Source organism: Melanaphis sacchari, unplaced genomic scaffold (genome assembly GCF_002803265.2).
Source record: "Melanaphis sacchari strain LSU unplaced genomic scaffold, SCAv2.0 Contig51_pilon_pilon, whole genome shotgun sequence".
Lineage (NCBI taxonomy): Eukaryota > Metazoa > Arthropoda > Insecta > Hemiptera > Aphididae > Melanaphis > Melanaphis sacchari.
The window spans coordinates 910,697-934,671 of record NW_020271353.1 but is presented as its reverse complement, the minus strand read 5'-3'; the positions used below and the strand labels follow the sequence as shown (position 1 = coordinate 934,671).

The 23,975-nt window shown below is 25.4% G+C and overlaps 3 protein-coding genes across 3 annotated transcripts in view; 2 read left to right on the top strand and 1 right to left on the bottom strand.

Annotated features, from left to right (window-relative positions):
* LOC112599444 (leucine-rich repeat and fibronectin type III domain-containing protein 1-like protein) overlaps positions 1 to 7,237 on the top strand; it is a 37,417-nt gene extending 30,180 nt beyond the window's left edge. The window contains exons 3-8 of the mRNA XM_025346362.1: positions 2,734 to 3,914; positions 3,978 to 4,306; positions 4,381 to 4,680; positions 5,318 to 5,753; positions 5,861 to 6,025; positions 6,115 to 7,237. Coding sequence (XP_025202147.1) covers positions 2,734 to 3,914; positions 3,978 to 4,306; positions 4,381 to 4,680; positions 5,318 to 5,753; positions 5,861 to 6,025; positions 6,115 to 6,398 — 2,695 coding nt within the window. The 3' untranslated portion in view covers positions 6,399 to 7,237. The remainder of the gene's footprint in view (positions 1 to 2,733; positions 3,915 to 3,977; positions 4,307 to 4,380; positions 4,681 to 5,317; positions 5,754 to 5,860; positions 6,026 to 6,114) is intronic.
* LOC112599456 (spindle pole body component 110-like) lies at positions 6,952 to 23,839 on the bottom strand. Its single transcript, XM_025346373.1, has 4 exons — positions 23,434 to 23,839; positions 9,539 to 9,952; positions 8,345 to 8,975; positions 6,952 to 6,983 (listed from the first exon to the last, which is right to left on the bottom strand). Exons 1-4 carry the CDS (start codon positions 23,485 to 23,487, stop codon positions 6,952 to 6,954), a joined length of 1,131 nt encoding a protein of 376 aa, XP_025202158.1. The 5' UTR covers positions 23,488 to 23,839.
* LOC112599493 (liprin-beta-1-like) lies at positions 12,419 to 20,236 on the top strand. Its single transcript, XM_025346415.1, has 11 exons — positions 12,419 to 12,527; positions 15,510 to 15,580; positions 15,644 to 15,805; positions 15,864 to 16,040; positions 16,484 to 16,676; positions 16,904 to 16,994; positions 17,065 to 17,227; positions 18,932 to 19,210; positions 19,289 to 19,451; positions 19,699 to 19,907; positions 20,009 to 20,236. The coding sequence occupies exons 1-11, from the start codon at positions 12,419 to 12,421 to the stop codon at positions 20,096 to 20,098; spliced, it is 1,707 nt and encodes a 568-aa protein (XP_025202200.1). The 3' UTR covers positions 20,099 to 20,236.
* Positions 23,840 to 23,975: the final 136 nt, after the last annotated feature.

Below are 23,975 nucleotides of genomic sequence, written 5' to 3'. Positions count from 1 at the left end.
GTTATCTAATGGAATTTACAACATCCATCTAAGTGCAATTTTATAATCTCACAGAACGACAACAACAATATCTGTATACATAATATAATGCACATTCTTATTTTTTATAACTTATACATCGGCACGGTTGGCGTACACAGCTCCAACATTATACATTTATACCTATTATACTAAGTTTGCGAATACAATAAAATAATATATACGTCAAACATATACCGTATAATTTGACCGCGCCGTTTTCGGGTCATCCGGTTTACTGGTTTTGGCGACCGTGATTTCGAGACGAGTAATTAAAACGAAAACGATCGTAAGACAAATAACCGTGTGTGTTAATAACAATAATAATAATAATAATAATAATAATAATGTAACGTGGCTTTATCCGACGTAGAGGGAAGAGAAGGCATCCATAAAATACATGCCTCGTCGGTACTATATCGTTGTTCATGCTTTGGCCGGCACGCATATCTCGTAATATAGGTAGTTAGGTACGTATAGAGTATAGACTATAGAGTATTATGAACACGTCTTTTACCCGTTATAAATTGCACGGTAACTATGCACACACACACACACACACACACACATAGACACGCTTATAATATATTGTAAGTTTCCATGTACATATAATAAATAGATAACAGCTGCTATAGTACTGTAGCAGTTTTACATTTGCGTCTTTGTATCGACTATAAAATTATATTATTTTTTTATAACTTAAGCTTAAAATACAAGATAATAATATATATTATTATGAATTCTAACTTTTAACTATCAATCTCTAGGACAACTGCAATGATACCCAAAAACAGAACTCACATTGTTCAAAAATGTATTTTAAATATTATCGATCAATATTAATATAATACTATATTTGTTGCTAAAATTATTTAAACTCTTTTTATTCATATATTTAATTCTATATTCTTGATACATAATATTTTAATGTTAATTCGTGTTTAATAATACAGCGATTTTAAAAGCATATTTCTCTAGTTTACGTACTTCGTGCATAATATATAATTCCGTTCCCTAATTATAGGTATATTATTAGTACAATTTTAAAGTAAAAATTTGTACAAGTATGCATAGTACTATAGATAAACACGTATATTTATTATAATCATACAGCTGAACAATGTGCATTTAACTACATGCATATTTTTCTGTAAGTACTAGTATAGTAGGTACCGATAATGTTTTTAATTTAAAAATTATAGGTATACTACGTTTCACATATTATTATGTTATATTGATTATTTGATTTCATGTGATGATAATAGGTATAATATTATTTAATACTTACAAATAGGTAATATTTGCGTTATACCATTTCTACTTCAACTCGCCACGGTGCTCTAAACATATTTCATCGTCTTTTCATAGAATACAAATGTACAGACATTATTCGTATGATTTTTATAAAATTTGCTCTTTATATTTTATTTTGGTGTTGTTGATTGGCCAATAACATTAGGTAGGTTACCTATAATGATAAGGTTGAATAACTAAAATTTGTTAGTATTTTATTAATAAATAGACTTTGTTAATTTGCTGCTATTAATCAATAAGGCTTTGGGTTTTCGATGATTAGTTGGTTGTTTTAAATTTAAAAAAAAAAATATTATTATTAACACATCGCTAATGAGCCAGGTGGATTCTATGACGAAAGACGAAAATAGAATATTTGTTTTGTAGAAAAAGAACACTGGTTTAATTGTAAGTGTTGTAAGCTGTAACCTATATAGTATTTGATGAATACACCAACTCCAAGTAATCAACACATAGGTACAGTCGTTAAATTACATTGCATCGTCACGGGTTCGTTTTATACTAACTTCGTAGGTACTTGTATTTAGAATATTGTTCAATATGATTTTCTAATATTGTTAGATCACACCTATTTGATTGAAATTTTAAATAATTCGTGTTGGTCCTTCTTACTTGTGTGGAGTATGCATCATAATTCATAATCATACACTTTTGTATTCATCCCGTATTTTAATTGTTACTGAAAATATTTGATAACATAGGTGCCTATATTATAACAAATTTAGGATGCATAATAACGTGTATACTGAATAGTTATTTACTGGCATTGTCCGGACAATGCTTAAATGTAGTATACTGCCTATTATACAATATTTTCATAGGTAGTGTTGCAATAATTGAAAATAACTAATACTCAATAAAACAATGTAAGGTTGCCACTAACCGAATAATTCGATTGCACAGTTGTTTGAATACGATTTATTTTATTGTACCCATCGTGAAAGTAATAAATAATTAAGTGTATAACAATACACAATTATTACGATAAAAATAACTTCCAATTGGTTTGATTTCTCAGTAAGAATAGGTAGGTACCGCATTAATAATTGGTTAATGATCGCAATATCCTTAAATATAATATTGCCATTTTCTTTCTTGTTTGTGCAAAATCAGATTTATCCTCGCATTCCGGGGGAAAAAGCAAATTTCTTTTTCATTAAATACTTATAAAAATTACAATAATTCTCGCTGCGTTTGTTTATACAGTTTATGTAATATTCAATAATAGTAATAATCTTTATTCGCGCAAATTAATTAAATTTTTTTTTTTGTATTTGACAATATTGATGATAAAATTATTTATATGCTATATATTATAGAAATATAAAACATAATATAGTACCTACACATACAAAAAATACAAACATAAAATTATTTTATTTTTTTAATTTTTTTTTACAGAGATTATTTTGGGCTATTATGCCTTATAGTATGTCTTTGCATAAGTGAATCAAAGACACAATGCCCATGGCAAACGGATCCATCATCCGCAGAACTTCAGTCGTCCTGTATATGTTCAACAAATATGGCACAAGAATTATCCGTGCAGTGTGATCTTGTGAATTATGAAGTATTAATGCAAACACTCGATAAATATTCACAAGGAACACTGGACTTACTTTATATAAATAATAGTTCAGTTAAAACTATTGATGATTCTAGTTTTGCTAATCTTAAAATTCACAATTTACAATTATCGGGCTGTCAAATACACACAATATCACCAACAGCATTTAAAGGATTAGAAATTTATTTAAGACATTTAAGTCTACAAGACAATAAATTAGATGAAATACCCAATTTAGAAGGACTTATTAACTTGACATTATTGGACCTTTCAAGAAATCGAATTTCAAGAGTTCCAGATAATGTATTTGCTTCATTAAAAAATTTACAAACAATAAAACTAGCAGATAACAACCTTACATTATCTAAAAATGCATTTAGAGGTCTTGAAAACAGTCTAAAGAATTTGAATCTTAAAGGAACAAATCAGAAATATTTACCCGAGTGTATAAAAAGTTTAAAAAATTTGGCATTTTTAGATTTAGCACAAAATATTTTAAGTGAGCTACCAGGAAGTTCTGCACATATTTTTCAAGGTTTAGAAGCTTTAACTGCTCTCAATTTAGAAAGAAACGTAATTCAGTCTTTGGGAGAATTCACGTTTGATGGAGTCAAAAATACACTAAGTTCACTGAGTTTGCTCAATAATTTACTCACTGATTATCCAACTACAGCTATTAGTAAGCTACCAGAACTGAGAGTATTAGATCTTGGCTTTAATCTCATTAAAGAAATACCAAATGACGCATTCTTAGCAAATCCTTCTTTAACCTTACTAGCATTAGATGGAAATCCTATCGAAACTATTCCCAAAAAAGCATTTACACATCTAAATACTACTTTACGTGGGTTAAGCTTAGGAGGACGATATTTACAATGCGATTGTCGGATACGATGGGTAATAGAATGGATTAAAAACGGTGATTTACAAGTGACCAGCAGAGAAAGAAATCCTCAGTTTTGTGCTAGTCCATCATATCTTAAAAATAAACATTTCTATAAAATCGATCCTTCAGGTAATATATGGGTTTCTTAAACATTATTATTTTTATTTTTACAATTAATATTTTAAATTACAGAAATGGTATGCGATAATGATCAAAGTCCTTCTGATGCGTCAACAGTGTTAGACACTATTATAGAAGAAGACGATGAAGATTCCCAACATCAGATTGGAACTGGTGTTGGATATGCTAGTCCTACAGTTGTTTCACCCGATGTATTTCCGTCATCAAAAAATAAATTAAAAAAGAATCCTCCAATAGCAGAAGTAGAAGTTGTGAAAACTACTAATACTTCTGAATTACTTGGAATGATGGAAACTACAAGAACTATTCCTTCAACTACGGAAAGTACGACGGTTTCAGTTGATACAACAACAAAATATTTTGTACAAAACTCTACAAATGTTAGTAAATTTGGTAACCAATAACATAAAGGATAAATCAAATATAGTTTACATTAAAACATATGTTTTTTCAGGCTAAACCAACAAACACAAGTCGTAAAGCCAATTTAGTTATAACACGGCCACAGACAGTACAGACGTCCCAGAAACCACCGCTAATACTAGGTTCTTACCCTAAAAAACAAGTTCAAGAAGTCATCATAAGGAGTGTTCACAGGCAAGATAATTCCGTTATAATTCAATGGGATTCCGAAACGGCAAATATCTTGGGATTCAGAGTTGTATATAGGCTTTTTGGAGACCGAACTTTCAAGCAAGGTCCGCCTCTCGAAACCAGTGAACGAGAGTTTAAAATTAAAAACGTACCATACCAGGTAAATAAAAATAGACATAAAACTGTTTGTACCAGTAATAATGTGTTATAAATTGGGGAGATACCTCTATATAATCTAATATCAGTTAAATTAATAATCATTATAATTATTAGTGGTTTTATAGATTTTAATTTAAAATAATGACCACATACTATAATATTATATTAGTTATACCAGCGATTATTAAATTGCATGTGATTACCCAAACATAGTGTAAATAACTATAAATCTCTGTTTTAAGTATAAAATAAGCAAGTATGTTATAAAAATTTTAGATAGCGCTTAAAACCGTTAAAAAATAGTAAGAGAAAAAATTAAAACCTCAAAATAAATTCAAAATAAAAATAAGAAAACCTCTATAAAATATAAATTTATTTGAAATGTATTATTGACCATTGGTACCAAATAAGTAATTACTACGATTATGTGAATATAAAATATGTTTTTAAACCAAAACCATTAATCTCTAAACTAGGTAACCAGTAACAAAAAATTGAGTAGATACCTATAAAATGAATGATCGAAACTTAAAAATGGATAAGAATTACTATATCAGTTGCAGGATTGCACTGAAACGCGTTATATAGGCACTCAGTAGTATCGTTACTGTAATTAATAACTATTGCAATTGATGCAGGAATGTATCATCGTATGTGTCATATCTCTGGAAGAAATAACCATCACACCGGACACGGTGCCATACAGCCAGTGCCGAGAAATACGGACAGCGGTAACGATGACGAGTAACATGGACCGAATAACGATAGCGGCGAGCGCAGCCATATGCGGTACGGTCTTGATCGCAGTCGTCGTGTTCATTGCGGCTAGTAAGCGTCGCGCCAAAAAACTTCAAACATTACACCACTCAGTAGCGTCCTGCCATCCAAGCAAAAACGGCATCCCGGTCGGCACGTTGCCAGCGAACTGTTACACCGGACAAAACGCAGCCCAAATGTCCTCGTTGGCCGCCCTAAATGCGTTTAACAGTCACAAGGATTGGGACCAGGGTTCGGTCTACAGCAATCGGAGTCTAAATCCATCCCGAATGTATCGAGTAGCCGATAGCAGACAAGGTGAGAATGTCGTAACAATTTTTGACGGCGCAAAAAGCGTCGACTACTTAGATTCAAATCACTAGATGCATTTATCATAACGAATCGGTGTAATTATTTTTCTTTAGGACTCAACGAAGACTTACATTCGAACGTTTCAAACTTCAGCGCTAAACCGCCGAAGATGCGTTCGGTCGCTGACGGCCAGTCGCAAAACAGTTTCTCCAACAACTCCATGAGGTATTTGGGCGGAAACAACGCATACGCATCCGATCTGGTGAACTCCAGGCCCGGTAAGTCGACGGATGCATCGGATGATCGACCGATATCCTCGCGACAATAATAATAATAATCATAATAACCGAATTGATCTGTTCGGCAGAATTGAGGCAGTCGCGGCAGTCGTTGGCCGTCTCCGAGAGGATGTCGCACATCAGTTATCCTGGCAGTGGCCGCACGAACACGTCACGCAATAAGCCCAGACAACGTTCGAGGACCAGAGATGGAACGCAAAACAGACCGCCCAGTAGGTACAGTCACGCCGGTTCCCATCACACGCTCAACAATTATTGCGGCGGAGACACGTCGGATAACTGGACCGATCACGACATGGACATATACATGACCAGAAATCCGACGACCAGAAACGGTCTTGTGCCACTATAGAATGTTATTATTATTAATATAATGAGATTATTAGCCATTAAATGTACGATACGCGCATGATGCACACTACGTATTATAATATACAATTATTGCAATATACGTATACAGTAGGTATACACATACAATAAGCACTTGGAGAGCTCAATATTGTAATTTATTTATTTGTAGCATTTATTTTATGCAACTATGACAACACAGTATTATAACTATATGGTATATTATGGTTATATTCTTATTAAATGTCCGTTTGACTAATTAGACTTAAGACTATAATAGTCGTAATATTATGCAGAATAATATTGCGATCATACATATGTACCATAATTTTTTTTTCGGCATATAATTAGATAACTTTTTACGTACATATTACATTTAACACTGTTCATTCTTAATATTATTTCAAGTACAAATAATATGAATACGTTTAGAATCACGTATGACAAGTAATTGAACAATATTATAATTTACTTATTTTCACATCGTATGATTAAATTGTAAATAACAACAATCATTATTTCGTACCATGTAGGTAATATCTAATATATACATTGTTTTATGTATCTACCTTACACAGATCCAATCTAACTAAAAACATATATAATTTAAATTTTACTTTTATACTTTTAATATAACGAACAGTTGTAATTAGTTTTACAGATTATTATAATTTTATTTTTTATTTATAAGTAATTGAGGTACTACTATGATTATATCGAGTTATGTCCTACCTCCACCACACATAACTCGTGTACCTATGACAATAGCAATACTTTATTATTAAATAATAATTTTTAATTTTTAATCAAATTTATTATTAATTGTTGTTCAATCTATTTACGTTTATAATTATTGTAAAAATATTAGAAATTGATAATAAATTAATAAAATCATATTCATTTATTGTCAATTTTTATGAAGTAAATACTATAATATTAAAAATATTCAATAAATAATTGTACATAAATTATTATGTAATTATTCAATAAAAATCAATTATATTTAAGTTTATACATATATAGCATATTATTAAGTATATAGTAATATAAGTGACATACATTTTAAATTATTAAATAATTTGATACATACTAAGTTGTGTTAAATATTTTTTAAATTGTAATATTTTTCTGTAGTGGAACAACTGCTCGGTAACTGGATAGAATTAAACATAATTATCAACAGCCACCTGGCGAAACGATGAAGGAAGTGTGTGGCAATATAATATAGTAGATAATAAAATATTTCTTAAGGTACCTAACTTTAGCCAAAGCTAAGGATAATTATAACTTATAAGTGACCTTGTTGGTTTAAGTGGTAAAACATGGTGGGTCATGATAACGTAACGATGAATTTATTGCTATTAGTATGGAATTTAATCATCCGACAGAAAAATAAGTTAACACGACGAGAGTATGAATTAAATAGAAAATCATTCTAACGACTAAATTTTATAACTCAACAGTAAAAGGGTTTGCTCGATAATTCACCAACACTAAGCGGAGCGAATGTACACTATATTATATGGGTATCTTACAAAAATCAATAATAATAAAATGACATAATAATATATGTATGTTAAAAAAATGTATAGATCATAATTTAAAAATTTAAAGGCTCTCAAAATTTTATCGGCATTGAAAACTCAAACAACTTTAAAAAGACTTTGGATATAAACAATACTCAGTTGTAAGTCTTTTAAATCACATTTCAAACTTTTTAGTTTCATGTTACACATAATCATCATTAGGTCCATCCCTCTATTTTGATTAACACCTCTTGCGTATTTGGGTAGACTTCATGAATATTTCGTATTTGTCGTAGAAATTCAGATCGGAATTATTTATTTTTTTTTTTTTTTTTGGACTACAAGGATCAGTTTCGCATTTATTTTTTTGGTTAAGAAGTAATTTCATATTTCTTTTTTAGACAGCAACAAAGTTTAGTTTCACATTTCTTTGAACAACAAGCTTTAAAATTGCACTTGATTTGCTCAATTGTTTCTGATAATAAACACATTTGTTTTAGTTGACCTTCTCTTTCACAGATTTTATTTTTCAGTGCGCTTATTTCCATACATTTACATTCATTTTCTTTTTGCAAGTCCGTGACTTTTTTGTTCAAAGAACATAAATCATTATTCCTTGCACAAATTTCTTCTTGTAATTTTTGTATTCGGTTTTTTAGTTCTAAATTACTTTTAGCATTTACTTTATTCATTTCTATTAATTTTGAAGCGAATTTTTTAGATTTACATTTCTCGTCGTTTAATTTGCAGTTAGCTTCATCGTATCGGATCTCCAAGTCGTTAATTTTTTTACAGCTTTTTATCAATTCGTTTGATAAATTTTCTCGTTCTTGCATGAATCGTTTCTCCATACGAGTAGCAGATAGTTTTGTGTCACATAAACTTTTTTTTGTACATTTTAGATCTACATTCAATGTCCCATTTGTCTCATTTAATTTTTTGAATTCAATTTTACATCCTTCGACATCACTGCGAACTTTATAGAGTTCCTGTTCGTTGCACTTCAACTTTGTCTTTAATTTATTAATTGTACTGTTCTTCTCTTCTAATTCCGACTAAAAAATATAAATTTGACTTTAAAGGTTTAAAGGTAAAACAATAATAGTTTGGTAACATTTCTGTTAGTAAAACTGAAAAACTAAATTTAAGCTAAACGCCATATTCAAAATTTTTATTTGGCCTCACGACAACGATAATCATTGCAGTCAAAACATCAAACAAAACATACCAAATAGCCGTACCAAATTTAGCAATATTAGGTTAATTTAATTAATTGTAACAACATAGGTAATAAATGAATCAAAATATTTAGAACAAATAATATGTAAACACATTGAAAAATGTTATGTTTATTATATAAGTACCTATTAAGTATTTATATGTTTACTTATATTATACCAGAATCAATAGCACCAAATTCATTGTTCCTGCAAAAATGGCGAACTTTGTATAATATGTAAGTATTTGTAATTAATATAATATAATATTTTGTTTTTCATAAATTTCGATTTTTATAAATAAAAATAATTAAACAATATACAGTAGTTTTTTTATAGTATTCTAATACCAGTTTTATAAATAATTGTATCGTTTTAAATTCAAAAAAAGAAGTATTTACTTTAGTTGTACATAATTCCCTTTGGACAAATTTCAAAGTTGTTTCGATTTCTGCAAACTCTGATTGTAATTTGTTTTCATTAAATTTCAGAATTCTTAATTGACGGTTTAAGCCATTATTGTCATCTTCCAGTTTCCTGCACTTGAGTTCCCATTGGTATTCTGTATCCGCAGCTTTCTTAAACTTTTTTGATATAACGTCACATCTTCCTAATAGTTCATTGAACGATTTTTTATAAAATTTTTTGTTACTATCTTCGTTACTCTGTTCAAATTGTTTGTATAGTTTTTGTAAGTTATTTCTTTCAGAAACCACTTCATCAAACTCTACTAATTTTGTATTTAACTTGCCTATTTTTTCCTTTTGACAGGATATAATCTCTTTTAACTCTTGTGACGTGTCTTCTGAGTACATCTATAAGTATATAATGTTAAATAAGTATTTTAGATATTATATTGATACATAATATTGTGAATACTATATAACTTACTTCGTATAGATTTATTATTTGTATAAATTTAGAATACAATTTAAATGTAACAAAATTTGTGAGTAATTTATTTTTTTATTCATATATTATAATTTTTAATTAGTTGTGCTGTTTGTTTATAAACAAACCAAAGTTATGTTACTATACTTGTAACACTAATAAACAATGACCTAAAATTGAATTATAACATAGATGCCGAGATAATATTTATTTTGATTTGTTACGTAGGTAGGTACACTGCAATTTTTTAACATAAAAATATATTTGATTGTTCTCTAGAATAATTAAGGACGTTCAAATTAAAACTCATTATTAATATAATTATTGCCTATCAAATTTTTAGATATTGCACTATTTCATAAAATACATACATTTAATTAAAACATATTTAGTTATAAGATACATATAATTATACTGAATATTGATTTACATATTACGTACATATATTACTGACATACGTGACTATAGGATCAAAATGTTCGAACTGTTAAACCTCTTTTTATAATACAAAAATCTATATAATAACCTTAAAACAATACTAAGTATGATACAGTAATTTTTAGTTTACGTAAAAAATAAACCTATATTATATTAATTTAAAAGCTTTTTTACTTCCACTGTTTTTTTTTTTAATCTCCGGAGCCCGGAGACTGCAAGTCTGCGCTCTGTTTTTCCGCCGAGCCAATATCATTTATTAACGAAGAAATTTCCATATTACAAAACATTTCTATCTAATGCTAAACATACATTTTTAAGACTTACAATAAACCACCTTACATTCAACTATTTCACGAACTTAAACATAATAATTAAAATGTTTCACCATTATTTATTTCATGAATTATTTGGGCCTAAAGTCAATGATCAGCAATAAAATATATTAATTGAATTGAGTAACCAAAACAATTTGCACTGGAACGAATAAAAGAAGAATGTATTAGTCAATAATATTATCATCACCTAGCTGAAAATTAATTTTAAAATAGATTTTATCAGTCGAACAAATCAATTAATTATTTTATTATTTTTCTTCTTTAAATTTGTCATAAAAGATAATGTGTTAACATAAATCATTGAAATTCATTTCTGGAACAATTAGACATTTTAAAACTCTTTATCAAAACACCGAGACGCTATTTTAAAATCAGTAATAGTCCCGAATAAACCAAGACGTACCTATAACAGTTCTATTCTATACTTGCTTTAGAATATCTATTATTACATAAGATTGTTGTGGATTCGTCATGGCGGAATGAAAATTAAATTATAATTGAAAAAGTCAATCTAAATTTTTCAGTCACTTCTATAACTATAACCGTTTGTTATCAAGCGTACGAACGTCGGATACAAGAATAAAACCGGAAAAACTTCCGCTCCAAGGTCGGTGATACATTCTTTTGATACGCAATGTATTTCCTTAGAAATATAAGCTGACAGGTCGTCACCACTTAGAATATTTTTCATCGTATACAATGATTTAAATTAAATCAAAATTGAACACGTCCATCACCAGGCTTTATGCTTGTGTGCAGTATACAACACAAATTTTACAATTCTAAACGCTTATTATCCAGTACCAACTGGCCATTGTCATTGTTTATTCCATCTCTCTGACTAAACAGCAGAGAGACTTCTCCGATTTTTATTTTGGATAGTTAATGATAGACCTCTTCACTTCGTGTTACAGTAAAATAGTCAACAAAATCGAAAAAATAATAAAAAACTTAACTTTCCATCACAAGCAGAACTATATAAATGATTGCTTACATAAAAACACAAACTCTACGTGTCGACCAGACTTGAAATTAAATGTCGCTCTGATTTAAGAATAAAAAAAATAATTATTATTATAGACTATGACGGTAAGAAACAGAAACACGTCACTGCAATACAATATTATTTTTGTATATATTATTTGTAATATAATTACTCTAAGTTACTGCCCCTTGACGGACAATCGAACACAATATAATGCACGCCATTTGTTATCTTTTATATATTAAATTTCAAACACGATTATAGAGAATTCACGATAATAAGATATTATATTATCAACATTTTGATCGTGATTTCAAATAAATTATCACTACTCTTATCTTAAAAGTAAATCTATCGTTTTCGGCACGGTCGATGAATTCTAAACAATTTAATTATTAAATTATTAGATTGCTGCTCGAGTAAAATTAAAAAATATTTTTAAAACTAGGCGTTTTATGTTTTATGACTACGGTACTAGGCCGCTGATAGCATTACATACTAATGACATTATTACGATCATTATTTTTTTTTTCAATATTTACCATAAAATAAACAAATACAATAACTTAAACGTACTCGTTTGATGTAATAAACAGACATTGGCGGCCACTTGCCTAAAAAAAAAAAAAAAAATGATGAACAACGATCAAGACGAAGAAATCAAGCTCAGCAAAACACATTTTGATGCGATAAAACTATTGGAAGGAGCTTTACAAAAAATGGATGGTATTATATCTTCAGGTATGTTGTCATGTTGATCTAAAAGTCGGTGAATGTTTTGTTGTGTCGAAGAAATGACGACGTCGAACATCGAGCAATGATTTCTAATTGACCCAAAGTGTTTTCAAATCAGTATAATGATTATGCTGTTTTCCCAGTTTAGGTTTCTATTGTTCTTGAAAGCAAGTGACATCTTTTATAATGCTGGACAAAATTTTTATTTGTCTTATCATATAAATTATAATTAGTTAGATGATATTATTTTTTAATTCCTTTTCTATGAACTGTACCTATGCCTTGTTTACTATTTTTAATGCCTACTTAAAATTAATCGAATTTAAAGCTTAATAAATTAACTGAATTTATTAGTAGAACTATACAATATAATTTAGTTTAATAGAGTTTAATACTTAGTATATTAACAATACTAGTAAGTTATGATTTAGGGTACTTTTCTGTTATACCTACTATCGCGACTCTCTATTCTGTTATCTCGACTACTATAGTACTATCCAGATATTCCGTATTTTAATACATAATACATGTCATGAATTGCCATTTATATTTTAATGTATATTAGTATAATGTTTATTTTGAGTAATCACATAAATTATCACAGTAGTGGAGAGTTATAGACTATAATATAAAACATAAAATCATCAAAATTATTACAAAACATCAAATTACGATTAAATAAATATAAATAAATTATCACAGTTACAGTTGCAAAATTCTAAAAGTTATTATAATGTAAAACAAAGTCGTCAAAATTATCAAAAAAAAATGTCAAAATACAATATTAAATAAATAAAAATAAATTATCACAGTTACAGTTGCAAAAGTCTAAAAGTTATTATAATATAAAACAAAGTCATCAAAATTATTTGTAAATTCCACAGATTCATAATTATTTTAAAATAATACAACTGTTGGCAACGGCGGCAACAAGTAATCAAGCAAACTTTAGTTCTGTAGTCGCGGCATCGGCGAGGTAGTAGGGATAACAGAAAAGTACCTGATTTAGTATATTCTTAATCATATTAAAAAAAAATTTAACAATATTTAGGCATTTCTATGTGTAAATTGTCTTTGGTTAATTTAGGATGTGTAAATACCATATTATTAAATTAAAGTTAGTTAATAATTAAAATTAACCTGTAATTTTAACTAAATAGATACAATTTTATACTTTTAATTATTACTAAAGTAAAGTACTAGAAAAGTATGAAAATAAACTCAAAAAATAATGTCAAATAAAAATTATTCTTCAGTAATTGTTTTATTTAATAAGGGAGTTTATTTATTTATGAGTTATGATAATAATATTATAAAAGTTGAAAATTCTGTAGAGATTTTTGAAATTTACTACTCAATAATTTTATAACTATTTATTAATAAGTTTATTAGGAATATCACATATATCATAAAGAGTTACAATTACTTATAATCAATTTATCATTCAAATTTCTTTATTTTTAATTAATATAATATCTTAAATGTAAAACATATGTTAGTTTGACAAAAATAAATAAATATTTACTACTTTATGTGGTTTTATTGTAGCATAAAAAATTATTTAAATAAATAATTTATAAAAATCAGGTATGAGATCTTTATTTGTTTCGTTTATTAAATATTGGGTAGCATTCTTTTGGAAGGTTGACACTACACTTTAACAAGATTGATCTTGTGCAAACCAGTTAATTAAAACATAAAAATATAATGAAATTAATATTCATATATTATGATTGATAGGCAATTCAATCTACTGAAGTCATACTATTGGTGAGATTTAAGTAAAATATTTGATGTAGTATAATAATTGTTGCGTATTGTTTTAGATTTAAATATTTTTTCCTTGATGAATTTTTTATTTTTTATTTTGTTTTATTTTATTGTGTAATATGTTTAGATAGTTGTTTCATTAAATTCAAAATTTTAAACCAAAAATATTTATAAGAGGCACACTAATGAACTAATTTATATTCTAGTTACAAAATTAAGTATACTTGTCATTTTAGTATAGAGTAGATGCTGTTATTGCATTAATAAGTACTTAAACTATTTGTTTAGTATTTACATTTATATTTGAAATAATATTTTATTCAATGTATTTTAAATTATCATTTATTATATATTTAATTAAAAACAGTTTTTACACTTCTGTGAATGTTTTTTAGCATATTAGCATATTCATTTCTTTTAGTAGCTTAGTATTTTATCAATTTGTAATATCAATGTTTTGCATGGATAATTTTATAGCAGTAATATATTAATTAAATAAATATTTATTCATTATTGAATTTTAAGTAGCTTAAATAAACTAATTGGTTTCTAAAAATGTTATTAATTTCTTTTTGGCCTATTAGACAATTTTTTATATAGAAAAAAAATTTTCACCTGATTTCCATAGTTAATTTTTTGTTCTAAATTTTTAAGGACTTATATTTTTAATTTAAAACCGTTTTAAATTTTATTTGTTATAATTTTTTACTGTAATGTTAGTTTAACATGAAAACATTTTAAAACTCAATAGGTAAACTGTTACAATAAGAACTATTGAATTATTATTGATAGTTAACTATTAATAATAAACCATGTTTTAAGAAAATAAATTAAGTAAAATAGATATTCCACAATCATTTTACGACTTATCAGATTATATTTATTGTATATTAACATTGAATCATTATATTTATAAATATTATAAACTATTTTATAAATCTGAAATTCAAACTCTTTTTGTACAATTTATAAAAAATTCAAAAATTAGCTTACTATGAAACATTTCTGTTTAAGTGTTAAATATTTTATTATTCAACAAATAATAGATAGGTAGTCTTGAAATTTTTATCGTGCCTTATGAATTATATTATTTTTTTGTAAAATATTGCATAAGTTAGTTTCATTTATATTGTAATTTTTCCTAAATATTTAATTTTGTATAGTTATTGTTAAAATTTGTATATAGTGTATACTAAGTATGAATATATATATTTTTAGAACCAACATCAAATTCAAAATGTTCTACCAATTTAAATGGACAGACTGTATTAAACAATTTTATTCAACAAGTAAGTTTTAAAGTTAATATTTAAATAAATGTAAAAATCTACATTTGTTATTTATGTGTTTAGGAAAACTCTGATGATCCTTCTGATCATTTAGAGTCATTTAAGCTCCAAGTTTCCGTATTAAATAATCAAGTTGATATTCTATTAAGAAAATTAAATCATCTAGAAAAATATCTATTACAGCAAAATGAATTGAGGAAAAAAGCTGAAAATAGACTTCATGAGGTAAATATTATTATTATTATTTATTAATATTTAATATAATTATTAAATTATTTTGAAGGAAATGATTTTAAAATCAAAACTAGAAACTGAAAAACTTGAAGTTATTGCTATGCTTACTAATTTAAAATTAGTAAATGTGATGCTAACCAAAGAAAACATGGATCTAAAAGAAATGATAATTAATAATCAAACTACGCAAAATTCAATGACATCATCATATACTTCAGAAGTAATGGTAAGTTTTGAAAAATATATTATTAAATGTTATCTCATATGATCAATTTTTATAGATTAATAATCAAATGTTACCCATTTACACTTAAAATAGATTTTCATACATAATTGTATTTAAATACTATTTATCTTTTTATATTATTGAGATTTTCAATTTTTTAGAAAATATTTAAAGTTCAAATATTATTTAAGTAATATTGATTGATTTATATCAAGTATTATAATATTTATGATCCAGTTTATTAAAGGTTTTGATAATTGAAATTATTTAAACATTGTATTAGTATTTTAAATTTTAAATTTGTTTTAATTTCATTACAATTTTTACATATTACATTTACTTATAAAAAACTTAACTTTGATGTGAAAACTGGTTAAAGTTATAGGTAATTCTTAGCATCAATGTTTAACTATTATTATAATTAATATTACTGTTTTATTTAGAACTCTCAGTTCCATCGTTCAAAAACCCATGGATCACGTTTCTATTGTAGTTTGCCTCGGCACAATATATCAAAAAAGAAAATTGAAAATCAGAATATTAATAATGTGTTATTAAATGATATTACTGAATCATGTGCAAATTTAATTAATAGAAGATCACAATTTGACAAATGTTCTTCAGCGCCAAATTTAGGTAACTTAATGTATTCAAAATAAATGATTATGTTATAATAATTGATTTTTATTTTGAATATTATTACAAAAAATTATAATGATAGTAATTATTTGAAGGTTTAAGAATAGTCATTTACCTAATTTAGAATATGAAATAAAAATTTAGTTTTTTTTTTTTGTGTGTTATATTCTAATTATTAATTTAGTTTTCTGTTGTTTTTTTTTTATTATTTACTCACTATTTAGTTGATGATTCAAAAAACGATTGTGAAAATGAAAAAATTTTAGAAAATAATTCAAGTCTTTTTTCAAGTACCAAAATTTATTCTTCTCAAAAGTAGGAATCACAATTTATATGAATTATTAATAAATGTTAAATATTAATATATTTTCTCTGAATGTTTTAGTTCAAATTTACTATTTAGTGAGTTAAATCGTCTACAATTACATGATTGGTTTGCTGAACAAGGTATTGATTATGTTTTAGAAGGATCAAAATTATGGCCTACTTCTGGAAAAGAATTAATTTCTTCTTCCATTGGTGAAATTGACGAAAAATTTAAGTTTAAAGTAAGATAAAATAATTGTTAATACTAACATCAAATATTAGTTAAAAACATTGTTGTTGAAAAAGTTATGTTTGTAAATCATGTGGGTATAAACTATTAAACTATTTTAATAATCAGTATTCAGTAACTAATAAAATAAATAGCCTGCAGTTAAGTTAAGTTTCTTAAACTATTACACTAAAAATTAAATAAAATTTAAATTATAATATTTTATAGATAAATGATAGCATAATCTCGCTAGAAAAAATCTAAAAAAAAAGTAAACAAGTTAATGATAGAAAATACAATTTATTTAATTAAAACTAGTTAGTAGTGTTACAATTGTAATATAATCTAATAATTATCAAAACAAGAAAAAGTTATTCTGTTTAATGATTGATAACTGAAAAATATATCAAATAATATTCTTTAAATATAATTTAATAAATTTAAATTATTTAAAAAAATAAACACATGTATATGTTATTGGTAATATTAGTGTTTGGATGATGTTGACATTAACCATGTCTTTTTTCTAATAATTTTTTTATAAACATTAAATATAGACATTATCCAGATAATTTCAATGTTAACCATTGAATAATGAACAACGTTAAAAGTTATGTATTCTTTATACTATAGTAGCACATTAATTAAGCATCAGACTGCCGGACTAATAACTTATCTTAACTTATAATTTATCTCGAATGATAAATTTAAAATTTAATAGGACTAGTATTTTAGATAGGTATAGTATCTTAATTGGATAATATTTTTATTATAACTTAATGATTTTGTATATGCTATACAATACACAAAATCAATCTATAGTAGTTAGTCTGTTTTCACACGTCATATTTATAAGTGCAATTGTAAAGAGAAAAAAAAGATAATTCATCTCATTTTTCAAATGAAAAATACTTGAAATATAATTAATAAATTGAAAGATGACAATAAATTTCTTCATTTGAATAAATTTTTAAATTATTAATATCAATACAAGTGTAAATCATCTAGTATTTTGTGCAATTCAAAATGTCATGGAAGCATGCCATATAATAATAAAATATAAAACTTTAATTCTTTTTTTGAAAATAATATTTCAAATAATAATTTAAAATATAAAATAGAATACTCAATTTAATTTTGTATCATTAGTAAATAATTTATTAAAAATAAACTCACATTGTTTAATATTATGTCTTAAATATATTTAATATTTTGGATAATTTAAAATTATTTTATCTCATGCATACAATACTTTTAAAGTTGTTAGGACATAATCTAAAATTTGTTGGATAATACCGTAATATCCGGTTAATGTTAGCATTAGGCAACATTTCATGATATTTGTGGCGGTTAATGATAGCATATGACTAATGTCAAAATTATCCAAATGTTAACATTACCCGTAACATATATACCACATTACAATTATAATATTTGCCACGAAAAAACATTATAAATAAATATTTATTTTTTAAACAACTTTCACGCAAATATTAATATTAATTAAAGTATTATAAATTTAACGCATTTTAATAAATTGTAACTATTTACTTTGTATCAGGCCAGTCGTAAGTATACTAATTGTCTATTTATTTGTGTTGATTACATTATTAAATATTAATTTATATTTGTATAAAATATTTTATTGTATACTTATAACTGTGTTTTAATATTTCTATATTTTAATTAAACTAATTAATTTTTTTTTTTTTTTAAGCATTGGCTACATAGAAAAAAGTTAATTTTAGCAATTCAATTTGAAAAAGATCCAAATAAATTGTTAGCCGAAGACAAATATCTGGCCAAATCAAGATATTTAAATACATCTTGGGTATTACAATGGTTAGATGACATAGGTCTTCCACAATATAAAGAACCATTTTCTCAGGCAGCTATTAATGGTACTCTTTTACATAGACTAACCAAAGATGATTTCCTAATGATGCAATTTGGAAATTCAGATCTACATTTCTCTAGTCTTCGATATGGAATTAAGGTAATTAAAATAATTAAATGATTATAAAAATTTATAATTAATGTTTACAAGATATATTATATATACGGTATACCTTAGGTGCTGAGAAAGAATAATTTTGATCCTGAATGTTTGATTCGTCGTTCTAATATTAACAAAAACGATGACGATTGTAACTTATCATTATGGACAACGCATAGAGTAATGGAATGGCTTTGTAGTGTCAATTTGGCTGAATATGCATCAAATTTAAGAGGTTCTGGTAAGTATTTAATATTATTACGTTTTATCAATAAAATAGCAACTAATTTCATAGACAATTATATCAAACATTAAATTAAAAAATATGTTTATTAAACTAGATTTATTTCAAACCAATGTTATTTTATTTATCATTTAAATTTTAAATTACATCAAAAAGAGGCTTTACCATAAAAATTTGAATTGTCTTATAAATACTTAAATATTTTTAGTATAGCATTATAAAATTATTATTTATTGTAAATTAGGTGTTCATGGTGGGCTTATAGTATACGATGACAGATTTACTTCTGAGCTTTTAGCTGATATTTTATTCATACAACAAAGCAAAACTTTGTTGAGACGTCATTTAAGCATACAGTTTAGTCAGCTGATAGGAAGAGATTTAAATCAAAAAAAGAGAGATGTTCAATGTAAACCAAAGTATAGACCTTTAACAATATCATCCAAGACCAAAGTAAGTGATATAATAATGATTTGAAAAAATCAATAACAATTTATGAATTTTAATTTTGATCACTGGATGGAGGATTACATAAAATGTATTGTTTGATTTAGATTCAGAAAAAATCACAGTTTTCATTGAAGAGGAAAAAAAATAACAATGAATTAAATATTGGCGATCTGATTTGTCCTATTGATGATTAAAACTAGAAGTTTTATTTTTACGTAGTTAAACCAAAGTTAAGATACTTTTAGTACATGACAGAAAAGACTTATTGATTATTATATTTTATTTATGTATTTAAATTAATCATAATTGTGTTTGTTAAAAGGTATAACAATAATTAACAATTTCCTAACCAAAAATATACTTAGTTTATAAAAGTTAAAGATTTTTATTCTAAAAATATTAAATATTTTTGCATTTTAAAAATTCTATGCTATAGTTTAATGTATTTTTATTAATAAGTAACATAAAAAAAGTATTATTTTTAACAAGTATTTTTATTTTTATCATCAATATTTTTTTTGGTGTAATTTCGTCACTAATTATTTGTTGATTATTATATATTAAGTAATCATTTCTAATGACCAAAATAAAAGTTTTTGAAATATGGGACAATTAGAGTAAATAGAAGTATCTATATCTTCATTTAATTTTATTTATTTTTTAAAAATGATTTCATATGGGTGTATCATTATATTTAAAAAATATTGATTTTAAATAATGTTTTTAACTTATTTTATTTAATTGGCATCTTGCATTAAAGCTTTAAACTAACATAAGATTAATTTTTCCAACATTTTTGATGTTGCACATTGGTCAGTGGGAGAACAAATAAGATAGTATGTTGAAATGTTAACTTTAACATAAATTATTTTTTTATTATTTATTTGAAATAATACAATTAATAATTATTTCCTTTTTTAATTTTTGGTATCATTCTTTCCTTTATTTGATATTATGATGTGTTTTTTGTAGATTTCTAAGTGAGGTGATAACCCTGGAAAAACTTGTTTTGAGATGATCCTAAGTAATTATGATAATAGATAAAATGTGGTGTAAACAATCTTATTAGATTAAAAACATTATTTAACTCTAAAAGATAAAATAAAAAAGGAGTAGATCTGTTTGTCATTGTCATAAATTATTTCAGTCTCTTGAAAAAAAAATTGAAATTGCATCAATGTTTCTATAAAATAATTAGTAATTATAATACATTGTACTATATCGGTACTAACAAAAATTTATCTATATAATAAAAAATAACATGTTCTAAAAAAAAATCTTATGAACACCCTTCAGCAAGAATTTACTTATCAATGGAATATTGATATACTACATTCAATTTAAATCTAGTGAAGAACTAACAAAATTTAAAGATTACTCTAGTGCTTTGATATTTCAATAGGGTATCTATCTAAATTGGTACCAGGCTGTTTATTTAGTAATATACTATAATATATTTCTAAATAGGTTTAATATTGAATAGATTGTGAAAAAATTTCATGTTGTAATTTCACGAGAACCACAAATCTCATATTTGAACTCAAATTACAATAGATATTATTTATAATCATAGTTTCACTATTAGCAAATGTATCCTTCCCTTTCATAAAATTTTATTGTTTCTCATGTAATTAGAAATATAGAACTATTAACATGGCTGGTAGCGGTTTCATATTTATAATCATAAAAATGTTATACGTGTATAAAATATATGTTTAAGTTTATTTTGTTTAAACTTTTCTAAGACTAATGAACTTAATTTGTTTAATTAACTTGGCTATTTTTTATAAATTTAAAAAAAATCTATAAAGTTAAAACTAAAAATGTTTTTGAAATTTTTGAAGTTAACGGCTTTATGCATTCCTTAATGTATATTATCATACACGGTTTTAAACAAAAATTAATCTTATACTTTAATAATAGTAGGTAATTAGTAGGACAGTTGTAGTACTAAAATACTAGTAAAATTGATTGTAGTATTGCTCTAAAATATACCAAAAAATACACTTAAAATATTAAAAATTGCACTAAAAAATAACAATGTTTTGTTAATTCATTTATTTGTTGACTTATTGTGTATATTTTATATCACTGACTCATTAAAAAAAAATGTATAAATAAAATACATATTACTTAAAAAATGTTAATACATTGAATCGTAAGTGTAAGTTTTTTAAATTTTCAAAATCCAATATTCTTTAGTTTGGAGCCAGTAAATTTTTATACTTTGAAGGCTTAAAAAACTTAGTTCTACATTGGTTGATATTAGCAGAGCATACTTAAAATAAATTGAATCGCTTACCATCAAATCTTCAGGTATACACTTTTACAATTTTTATAAAGCCGTTCAAAAAATATTAAAAAGTGTGAAATTATGTGAAAAACTTAAAAAAAAAAACTGTTAAAATTGTTTTATAAATGATAAATTCAATAAAAACTAAAAATTGCAGAAAATTGCACTTAAAACTTTTAAATTTTAGTTTGCACTTACATGACATGCATTTTAAACTTATTTAACAATTAATTGAAAAAGTAGAAAAAAAGTTAAAAAGTGCAACAACATCCATGCCCTAGTAATTAGGTAATAATACTTAATAATTGATTGTATTTGTTATGATAAAAACATTATTCATGTAAATAGGCATAAAATATATTTATGTTGACCAAATACTAATTAAAAAAAAAAAAGAAACTTTTCTAAAACTAAATTATTTTTTTATTTTATTTTAAACTTCACTGGTTAAAATTATTATTTGCTACTGCTAATTTCTAAATTGACAATAAAGTGTTTACCTGACTCAACTCAACTCAATTTGAATTGATAATTTACATCAATTTGCTCAAATTTGCGTTTATATCATAGTGCAAGTTAAAAGTTTAAACCTTATTTCAAATTCCAAGACAAAATGATAATCCCAAATGGTATTAAGGCTATATTAATAAATCATATTATGATAAATATTGAAAAATGGAGTTCATATAGCATTTATCTTAAACGATTAGATCACAATACAGTATCATACTATATTAAGCTTAAAAATATAAGTAAATACTTTAAGTGAATTCTTAGTTCCTTATAGTTTAAAGTATTTGATAATAATTAGTATAATTTATAGTTTTATACTGTATATGGATATATTATACTATTATATGATATATTATAGTGAATAATACCTACCAGTGGTTCTAAATCAATCTTTTATATCCAAATACAGAAAAGTGTATATCGCCAATAAATATTTGAAAATTTAATTTTCTTGTCAAGTATAATAAAATATTACGCCTAATATCCCTTAATTTTTGTTTGTACAAAAGCTTTAATAGGAAACTTAATAATTATTAAAACATTTAACTATTATTTATTTATTTAGTATTTATTGCACAAATAGTAAGATGTATTATTTAATTTTTTTTTTTTTAAGTCTAGTGGTACATATCGAAAATTAATAGGCCAACTTTCAAAACTCTAACCGTTGGTCAAAAAAGAGATTTTACGGAATTATTAATTTAATTCATATGATTTTCTTACATCTATCTTTAGAGAGAGACTTGAAATTGAATTTTTACCATGCAATTTTTCCATTTTTCCTTTTTAAACTTCATAAGCTACCGATAAACACTAAATAATCAATTATGACAAAATAAGTAAGTGGTAAGCAATAAGCTTTATATTACACACTTAGTGCTAAGTATCTACCCGCTAGATATTGTCTATGGTCGTGGTTTGTAAAGTTGTAACTTGTAACTTCGTAAACTGCATACAAATCCAAATGTTATAATTCTATTAATTTTTATTATAAACAATTGAGTATTGATTATTCTTATCACAGGCGTCAAACAAAAGGCTTTCAGCACGGCTGTAGATGAAGTTTTCAAGATTTATAGTTATTATTATCAATTTTTGTTTACATTACATTTGAAACGTTTCTAAATGAAACAGTTTATAACTAAACAAAACGTTTCGTTCGAATTTGATATTTTTTATCATAAGCATAATAATTTGATAATTAAATTGTTGATAGACTTAATACGAGTACATAGTACAATTATAATTTATAATACGTTCTATTA

Excerpts from the sequence above, each read along its gene's own strand:
- LOC112599493 (XM_025346415.1), top strand. The coding sequence starts at position 12,419 with ATGATGAACAACGATCAAGACGAAGAAATCAAGCTCAGCAAAACACAT. Across the intron at positions 16,041-16,483 it reads CATATACTTCAGAAGTAATG|AACTCTCAGTTCCATCGTTC; the intron begins GTAAGTTTTGAA and ends TGTTTTATTTAG. Across the intron at positions 16,677-16,903 it reads TTCTTCAGCGCCAAATTTAG|TTGATGATTCAAAAAACGAT; the intron begins GTAACTTAATGT and ends CTCACTATTTAG.
- LOC112599456 (XM_025346373.1), bottom strand. The coding sequence starts at position 23,487 with ATGGAAAAATTGCATGGTAAAAATTCAATTTCAAGTCTCTCTCTAAAG. Across the intron at positions 8,976-9,538 it reads GGGAATTATGTACAACTAAA|TCGGAATTAGAAGAGAAGAA; the intron begins GTAAATACTTCT and ends TATATTTTTTAG. Across the intron at positions 6,984-8,344 it reads AGCTTGTTGTTCAAAGAAAT|TTAGATTGGATCTGTGTAAG; the intron begins GTGAAACTAAAC and ends ATATGTTTTTAG.